General features: G+C 29.6%; 1 protein-coding gene across 1 annotated transcript in view; it reads right to left on the bottom strand.

Moving 5' to 3' along the window:
* Window positions 1-10663, bottom strand: part of LOC106462961 (talin-2-like) — a 133901-nt gene that overhangs the window by 14065 nt on the left and 109173 nt on the right. The window contains exons 49-51 of the mRNA XM_013922930.2: window positions 4363-4479; window positions 2680-2865; window positions 1542-1646 (exon numbers count right to left, since the gene is read on the bottom strand). Of these exons, the coding sequence (XP_013778384.1) occupies window positions 1542-1646; window positions 2680-2865; window positions 4363-4479 (408 nt within the window). The remainder of the gene's footprint in view (window positions 1-1541; window positions 1647-2679; window positions 2866-4362; window positions 4480-10663) is intronic.

Below are 10663 nucleotides of genomic sequence, written 5' to 3'. Positions count from 1 at the left end.
AGGATTGGAAGTAAGCTAAGGTAAATTCTCTTATCAAGGGAGGTGATAAAAATTGTCCCAGAAATTATAGACCCATTAATCTTACATCAGTTGTGGGAAAAATTTTGGAAAGTCTGTGAAAAGATGCTCTGCAAAGTCATTTAACAAAGTTTATAATTTTATTGGTTAGTCAACATGGTTTCACTAAGGGAAAATCTTGCCTTGGAAATCTTTTTTGACATTCTTTGAAAAGGTTACTGCTTATGTAGATGATGATAAGGGTGTAGATTTGATGTATCTGGATTTTCAGAAAGCATTTGACAAGGTGCCTCATAAAAGGTTTGCAAAACAAATTAGCTCTGTAGGTGTGGGGGATAAGTTAGCAAATTGGATAAAAGAGTGGCTGGATGGAAGAAAGCAGAGGATTGTTACAAATGGAGTTCAGTCAAACTGGATTAATGTTACATGTGGGGTACCTCAGGGCTCAGAAGGGTTACTAGAATGGTGCCTGGGATGGAGGAGTTGTCATACGACAAGAGGCTGAAATCTCTCAAATTGTTTTCTTTTGAAAAAAGAAGAGTTAAGGACGATCTAATTGAAGTGTTTAAGATTTTAAAGGGAATTGATAGTGTTGATGTATCATCATTTTTTATATTTAACAATGAGAACAGTAGGAATTTGGGACAGGAATATCAATTTTGGCAAGGTTGGAGTCATCTTCAGCTAAGACAGTTTTTATTTTTCTAACAGAGTGGTTGGCCTTTGGAATGGGTTGCCTTCAGATGTTGTAGATGCAGTAAATTTAAGTGAGTTTAAGAAAAAGCTTGATAAGTGTATGAATGAAAAGGGCTGGGTTTAAACTTTTTTATTTTATTTCTTTTAATAATTTTAATTTAGTTTTGATGATGCAACAGCTGAGATGGACCAATAGGTCCCATGTTGTTCCAAAATATTATGTTATGTTAGTAACAGGAAATATTAAGAACTCAAAGGAAAAAAAAATCCCATTTTTTTATGACATTGATTTAGTTTTTGCCACTGTATTTGATATTTTTCAGAAAATGCCACGGCGTTTCCAATAGTTTTGCCATATTACAAGGATTGCACATGAAGATAAGACATAAATTTAGTCATGAAGTACAGTGATGGTACACAGTGAGGTAAATTTAGTCACTAAACAATAAAGGTACCTAAATGAAGGAAAGATACAACTTTAGTCATGGAATAGCAAGGATGCCTAAACTGAAGAACTCATGTAAATTTAGTCACTAGATTTCTTCTCCATACAGATTGTGTATACATGTCTAGATATTTACATACAATATAAATTATTTCTTGAATAAAGCAACATGTTTGAAGATAAACAGTTATAAAAAATACTTTAAAAAATCAAGAAAAAATTACAAACAAAACTTGTAAACAATTCAGTATTTTGAAAGATTTAACGTTCTAGAACATGAGAGTTTTTAACAACTGTTACAGCACTGTGGCACATATTTAAACAAGTAAATAAATACACAATAATATTAAGTAATTGAGGATCAATAACAACAAAGACATACCCGGTGAACCATGGTCAACAATTCCTTGTAATTTATGGCACACTTATGACCTGATTCTAAGATTCTGATTTTTATTTCTTGACTTTCAGCATTGAAAGCAGCTGCCTATGATAAAAAAAAGTATATATATATCTATATACAAGTTTTTCGATATTTTTAACCAATACAAACTATATTTAAGAATACAATGTAGTTTATATACAAACTTCTACTATAGTTCTTAGATAATTCTTTTTTAATTATGCCAAATATTAAACTTTTCATCTTTTTTTAAAACCTCAAAAACAAAAACAAGGGAGAACATTAAGGAGGATATATTTTTTCAAGCACCAAAGAGGAGAATCTGGTCAAAACTCCACAACATTACAATAATCATTTCCTTCTGGCAATCACAAGGATTCATCATGCCATAGACTAAGCCATCTCACTAAATGTTCATTATAAATTTATTGGACCCAAAAAACCAAAACTTTAAAAAAATTACATACAACCGAGAGAACAGTTTAGTGCAAGCTTTTAATATTCTCTAGCAAAACAGTCTGTAATTCACACTGATGAGGCAACTGCATAGGAAATAAATCCATGCATGTTAAACTATTCTCATGACATTTTATTGATGGATGTTGTTTCTTTTTTTTTAAGTGAACAACGATTGTGTTATGTTGAAAAAGACAATTACATACTTCTCCAGCACTAACTGTATCTTAAAATAGGCTATTCAAAATAAAAAAAATATAAACTGGCTTTTATCAATTTCACTTAGGTTGGCTAGAAAAGGTACAAAACTAAAATCTGCTAATTAGTTCACCAAACACAAGTTTAGGTTTTTTTAAAAATATCATTTGAACTCCACTAAAACTAGCAAGTTGTTGCTGACGCTTCAGTGCAAATCTATACAACAACGGGTTATCTGTAGTCTCTCCACCATGAGGAATCAAATGTTCTACGTCTGTAAACTTATGGCTGACTTACCTAGAGACAAATTAGAAAGTTCCAAACATGCACCAAGCCAAGCTAGGCCATATAATTAAGTTTAACTGTCACTGCGTAAGGAACGTTTATAAAATGTGAACGTTTTTTGGAATATGGTTTTAGTAATTAACTCATAATACACAATCTCTTTTAATATAAACCACACCTTTGAAGTTGTCAGAAGATCAAATAGGGCTTTCCTCCCCATATTGGCTGCAACAATTACATCATCTTGTTTCCCACTGTTTCCTGCAGCGACTGCTTTTGCTGTTGCTAGTGTAACAGGCTTAGTAGCTCGAACAAGATCTTCTGGAGTTGCCTTTTTTGTTGGAATGTCAGACATATTGTATGCCTTAAAAAAAAGGTTATAATTAATATTTTGCTATACTTAATATGTAAAAGCATATATGGTTAAAAATGTCACTGAACTTTACAGACAACAGGTTTTTTAGATTCTGTACTTTCTTTTCGAGTCACTTCAATGACCTAAAGAAAACTTATTAACAAAATACAATAACAATCCATAATAGTTTTATTTGTTTTTCAACATAACATGTTTTAAAATAACATAATAACTGTAATAAGAGAGGGTTTATTTAAATTTTTTGAAGATTTATATGTGTATGTATAAAAAATATATTGTGTATAAAATACAAATAAGAAATTTTCAAATTAGACAGAAGTCCACTTGATTTACACACAACCTGACGAAGAATTTACAATATACAATACTACACAAACTTTAAAAAGAATAAGCTATAAAAGAATTAACACAAAATCTCTGTACATTTGTCGTAGATACCATATACACATACTTGTGAAACAAAATCTGCAAGTACATTCATTACACATTTTCCACGAATAACAAAGGCCAAAGCTACTATGTTTGTTTTTAAACTTTTAGAAGTGAAGAGTACACATAAAAATATTTTGTTAGGAATTTAACCACGAAAATTTTTCACACTCTACAACTGTTCTTATTTTCCTAATCACTCAGTGGTTTAGTGTTCCTATTTTTAGTTAATTTTTTTGAAGTAGAGTTAAAAAATATATAAAAAAATTTCAAAATAAAAAATATTGTTTTAGTAAAAAATTATGCTGTTAATCCTTTAGAGGCAGGCTCGTGAAATTTGTGGAAATTGAATTGCAAATTACAACAATACACGCAGTAATTCTGAGATTACTTCAAAGTAATTGTTGTTAGTTTATATTGTAAAATAAGCTCTTTCTAATGATTATACATGTGTGTATGTAACGTCAAACAAATCTGATGAGGGTAGGCATGGCAACTGTCAGGGGCTGAAAACATTTATTACTTGTTCCAACTGTATTCATTCAGAGATCTTTAAAATGAAAATGTCAAAAGCATCTCTTTCTCTAGACATACCTCTATTCAACTACCATTGTATTATTGAAGATACAGAGTGCCAAAGTAGAGATTTTTCATAGCTTGTTGGTTACATGACAATACATCTGAAGTTTTAAGTAGTTTTTTAAATGTTTATTCTGATATAAAGGACTAGAAACTTGGGTGAAATAAAAATTTGAATCATAACACACATTATAATATTAAATTCATTCATACACATTGATATCAAAGGTGTTAAATGAAATTTTTAATGTAACACAGTAAATTGCACAGAAAAGCATCCAAAGGGGTTCCCTTTGCAAAAAAAAGGGTTAAGGAGTTGGGTTCATGAACAAATAACACAAGGTAAAACAAATTAAAAACATTACTGAATGGGTGCAGTTTAGCTTTTGGTCTACAATGCTATTGCTATGTGTATTTCTTTCAAACATTAAAGGGGATGGGGACAGGCAATTTTCTAAATTCTAAAGTATCACATACTCGAATTTCCTGGCCAATAACTTCAATAGTAGACTCCAAAGCTCTAGTTCCACGGGCATGTTCATCTTCTAGAGATTTGACTGTCTTCAGTAAGGATGTGACATTTGTTACCATTACCTATGGATTAAAGATATAAAACTTTAATGCACAAAAATAATAACAAAGAAACTGGAATGGCTACTCATCCATAAATATGTTAAACTCACCCATACTTTTTTTTACTCGGGTGTATTTATTAAGTGAGAAAAAAAAAACAACAACGAACATTTTACAGTTAGTCTTTAAATGTCAATACTGATTACTTAATTACTCTGACTCAGAATAACCATTTAGTATATTACAAAAAGTTATTTCTTATATCTAGCAACATGTTGCATCTGCCAAACTGAAATTTCTAAGATTTAACTGTAGTATTTTTTATATATATAAAGAACATGCAAAACAATATTAAAGTTTATTTTAATTTCATGGATTCTAGTAACAACCACCTGAATATTGTTATATCTTTCAAACATTTTCAAAATGAAACACACAGAATACTACAAGGACACCCGTTAGTAACAGACTTGACCAACAGTACTTTTTACACACATAATGAAATAAATTTTCATTTCACTTCTTAACAAGCACTGCTACAAAGGCATAAGCAGTTTAAAGCAGCAGTTATACGTGTTATCTTTTACACATCTTATAGTTAGTAAACCATTTATATGACCAACATGACTCATGCATTTGGCTAATTTGTATTATATCTACCTGCAAACAAAAAAAACCATAAAAACATTCACTTATTAACTAAATGGCAAATTCAAATTTTCTTGCTTTTATTTTTTAAATTCCACAATTCAATTTCAAACATATACAACTGTTTGGCTGTAATAAAACTGCATACATTTTTAAAATAATCTGTTTGTTTCTGTATAGCAAAGCTACATCATCTTGAATTTTGAACTTCTGACCAGAGGGAAGGTAATTGGTCAACAACACACAATGAAAATACACGGGGCATTCTTTTACAAAGAAATAGTGGGATTGACCATCACTTTGCAATGCCTCTATGTCTGAAAGGGCAAACATACAGCTCTGGATTTCAATCTCTTGACTGACAGAATTGAGAGCCACAACCATTAAGCCCTCAAAAAACTTCAAAAATAAAATACACAAACATATGTATATATATAATCCCAATCCTCATGCATTAGTGATACACAGCAGATACTGAAAACTGTATACATTAACAGTGCATACAGATTTATACTATTTATTTAACATAGTTTTCACCACTTACACCTCCACAAACAATGGTCTTATACATGGAAAAATACTACTTTGTTTCACCTACAGTTGTTTTATGTTAAAGAATTGTGAAATGAACTAACAGTTAGAAAACAGTCTGTCACACTGACAGTGTTATTAACAATGTTTACCACCAAAATATAAATGTGTTTAGTTCTCATACTATCTTCATACCAGAGATTGGACCTCTGACAGTAAACAGTTAGTGAAAATAATAGAGAATGTGTACAATGCCACCATGCAGCTGTAAACGTGCCGTGCCACACTGAGATTGTGGTAAAAATCTAAAACTTCCCAAACAAGTGGAGCAAATCGTTTTCTCCTCTTCGTCTTGCTCCTCTTCCTGCATCTGATCTGATCTTTTCTGTTTTTTATTATTGCAAGGCAATGTGAATGACAACATAAAATGGACTCCATGTTTTAAATTCAAGAATTGAAGTATACATATAAATAATTAAAATACATTTTTATAAATTTGCAGTAAGTTAAAACAAAGCATATTGGTGAAATCTCATATAACTTGAACACACAGTGTAATTATTATTATTATTGTCATATCATTATACACAAAATAATCCAGTTTAAAATATTCACATTTAACAGTTTATGAAGTAATGGCAGACTAAATTAATAATTCATTCTATTATTTTTCTACAGCCATGTGTAAAATAATAGATCTCTATGATATAATAAATACCTCTACTTGAGCATGCCTTACAAAATTTCTTGTGTGTGCTGAAATGTTAGAACCATTCTCATTACTAATAACCACTCCTTAAACTCTCATACTAATAACCATTTCTTACATTCTCATTACTAACCATTTCTTAGTGTGCTATACACTTTCATAATATACCTCCAAGTTAGGTTACTTTTATTCCACTAAGATTTAGCCTAGATGGGCTTTTCTTGACTCAGAAAACCTAGATCAATAATGAATGTTGTTTACCAAAAACTTTAATATCAATGTTCTATAAATCTATGTTTATCACTTTAACTGCATTGTAGTAAAACACAGAGGAACTGATAAAATAAATGTTAGTTATATACCTGATATCAAAAACACTATTTTAGATTCTAAAAATAAACTTTTTGTCACACAACAAGTTTCAATGTAAAAAGATGATTTTATTTGCTTAACGAAGGTTTGATTTACTACAACAGGGTGTAATTATCACATGAAAACTGTTTACTTCATTTTCAACATTAAGAATGCCAGTTTAACATTATTTTTATTATTCAAATTTTGCAATTTTCTTGGCAGTGGCCTTTAAGTATATTGAGTCCTTTTACAAATCATAACTTTATTTTTTAAAAGTTTGACAGGGTATTATTGAACACTTTGGAAATGGTTGTAAGAAAAATTTTAAGATTTGATACTTGAATTATTTTATGTATAATTTCACAAGTTGACTGCTTAAATTTAGTTGTATGTTTTGGACCTTCATCAAGAAAGTGAAAAAAATATAGAGAAAGAAGGTAATACTACTTCTAGCAAAAGGTTGGGCTGAACTTATGTGTTCTGTATTAAGAGCTACTGCACTTTTGACTTGAAATATTAGTAACACATTTAAAATTTAATTTTTTCGATATTAGAAAAATATGTATTCAAAAACACCAAAATAAAAATTTCTTTCTTCAATCATTATATGTACAATACTGGAATTTTAATTATAATTTTCCTCAAAATATTTGTAAAAGAAACTTCAGGGTTCTCAAATAGTATGAACTCATGACAGCAACCAATATAAAACATATTTGTGTTTTCTTTTAGTTCTCTACTTAGTGCAACTTAAAGATACTGAATTGGATAGAAAAAAAGCTTTAATAGTACTTATTACAAAAAATATTTAAGGTAACTATGCATAGAGGAACCCAATTTTTTGGGAAAAAATAAATAAAAACCATGTAGCCAACATTTCAATTATGCACCATAAAGCTGATGATCCTGTAGGAAAATAAAAAGTATTCATCAAAATATTTTAAATTATGCAACCCTTACCTACAACTTTTAAAAAATAACATTTAAGAGAACGTTAAACATAATTTATGCAATTACACCAGCAATAGCAATTTAATTGTTTTTATTTTTTTGTCAAATAACAACATACATACATACTTTTACACTTTCAAAATCTTTTGACAGGTCATTAATTAAGCTGCCTGGACAGCAAGCTTCACTTGCCAAAAAAAAAGTAACAAACTACGTCATAACTACATCATATGTTATAAACCTGGCAACACTGACCTAGACTTCCATACATGTGATTATACAGTCATATGTAAATTACGCTGTGCCGGCATAAATGTGCTAAGTGCCCTGATATTATTACCATATGAACATGTACAATCCTGAATGCCTAGCTAAATTTGAATGTAATAATTTTTATACATTTATTTTTATAAACAATTCATCAGATAACAATATTAATTTTTTTTTCTTACTCATGTATGTTTCGTAATTTTCAGATGGGCTTCACACACATATCATGAATGAACAATTTCAACTAAAATGACATCTATGCATGATCTTTGAGCAAATGAAATTGGGTGGTATCAGTTTGGACTTAACACGTTTTCTACAGTCCAATCAGCATGTCTAATAAACTTATTTCTTTTAGTTTTTATCTTTGTTCTTTTAGATGCTAACAGAAAATTGTAAGTTAGAACATCCCACTAAGATATACAAACTATACAGGCATTATTTCATAGATAGTCATATTCCAGAAGAAAACAACATGAAGATACTTTATATGTAACATACAGCTAGTTTACTGCTATTATATCTAATATCAAAATGTTTTAGTAACAAAAACCCAAATAGAAAAACGTGTATTTTTTATTTTTTTGTAATCACAGATTCATCTTTTGGTCTTGAAAGATAAAAGTTTAATAAATATGTATAATGAAATTGAAAAAGTTGAAAATTTTTGCAAATGATAAAGTATACATGAATTGTTAGAAATTAATCAGAATTAAATCTTTTGCAATTCATTTTGAACTAGTTGTATATTTCTAGGAATATTGCATTTTAAAGCACCGATAAAGCACTTTATGATGGATTATATTTGTGGCTTCATTCTACTTAAAAAACCATGTAAACTTATACTTAAACCAATGAGATTTTAAATATTTAAAAACAAAACACTTTCCCCTACAAACTATCATTCTTACAGAAAAAAATATAAATAAGTAAAAAAAAAACAGAAAAACTTTATACATTAAATATTTATTACTTTAATTTTTATGTTGAAGCAATTTTATTAAGAATCAAACATGTCACTTAAGAGTATAAAATATACTGATAAGAATTAAGGAGACAATGACTATTATGATTTTTTTTCTTTGGTTAAAACGTTATTCAAAATGAGAACTTAATGAGCTTCTATTTAGATTGTATTGCTCACAAACTTAAAAGAAAAAATGACAATGATTTAAATGATGATCTACAATGCTGAAAATTTTCAAGGCTTCCAAACAGTATCTACTGATTCCAAATTTTCTACAGAAAGCAAACGGATAAGCTCTTCCTCTTGATCAGAAACCAGCCACTCCATAGGCTCTGTGTCTGACGTGCAACTCTCATAAGCTTGCACCTGGTGACAAAGAGCAGATACATAGCAATGTTGCTAAGAGTAATTATTTAATAAAGCTTATGTAACTCATGGTTCATAGGAAAAACAGTCAGAACTGACATTTAAACAATTCAGGAAGCAGCGAATAGCAGTCTTTTAACGGGAGCTCAAAGAGGTGTCTAATGCTACATATACTCCATGCACTTCCACTGTTACATGTTGAATATAAGCATAGATTGCAAAAAGCAAAAAGTGTGGCGTCATGCTTTGACAGTATACAACCGAAGGTATGACGATCTGAAATACTACAAATACATTCTAGAGCAAAGGAAGGTATTTAGTACTAACATTCCTCATCAAACACACATGCATGTTCTATACAAAACTAAGTTCATCTAAACCAATTTTATATCAACTGAAGTATTGAAAAATGTCTGATTAAAGTATGATAACTATCAACAAAAAAAAATGCAAACTAATGAAAAAATGAACACAGTTACGTATTTTTATAATGATGATATCATCATTGACAATAAAAGTAAAATTCACTTTGGAGGGAAGCCCAAGACTTGTAATTATCAGATACCATTAACTTGTAGGTTAATTTGAAGTTTTTGGCCTCAAAAAAGAATTACTTAATTTGGAGGAGTAAATTGTTTTACATGTTATGCACAAAAATTAAAATGATCGTAATAAAAAGAAATTTACTGCATTAGCCTGATCATATACACAGTATGACAGTCAAAATGTTGCTCTAATAAAGAGATGTGGGTTAACTTATTTAACTGTTTCCCTATGGGTTCAGTCGATTCGACCGAGTTCATGATCCCAAAGTGATCATCACAGTTTCCATACTGTAACTTTTAATATGATTTATGTACCTTCAAAATATTTGGCAAGCTCTTGGTAAACATTACAAATTTTTTTATACAAAAAAAAATTTGTTTTTAATAAGAATTTTTACTAAAAATTACATGGAGTCAGAATTTTGACTTCTCTGAGTGCATAGTGATTTTTATGTTAAGACTTAAAACACTCTTCTTTATTTGAAAATTGTGAAATTTCATTTTCATAATCTTGAAAGCCTCCTAAATAAATAAACATATTTATTAAAATATTTTTTGTTATTTTCTCTACCCTAACTCTATACCCATTTGGTCAATTTGACTGATCTCATAACCAACGGAGAACAATCCTAAATGAATCTAAATTACCCCTTTTCTTTCTAGAATTACTGCAAATTGTAACATGAAACTACAATTGTTTGTTTCAAATAGCTTAAAACTCATAACAGTATGCACATCTGTTTATATTTAATTTTATTGTTTTATTGCCCTTTGAACCATGTATAACTAATAATCCTGCCACATAAATTCTAAGTCACTTGGAAAATGTGGCACTCACATTACCATATTGAATTACGTAATGCA

This window comes from Limulus polyphemus, unplaced genomic scaffold (genome assembly GCF_000517525.1).
Source record: "Limulus polyphemus unplaced genomic scaffold, Limulus_polyphemus-2.1.2 Scaffold1291, whole genome shotgun sequence".
Taxonomy (NCBI): domain Eukaryota; kingdom Metazoa; phylum Arthropoda; class Merostomata; order Xiphosura; family Limulidae; genus Limulus; species Limulus polyphemus.
Note: the sequence above shows the minus strand (reverse complement) of the source record. Positions and strands in the feature narration are given on the sequence as shown.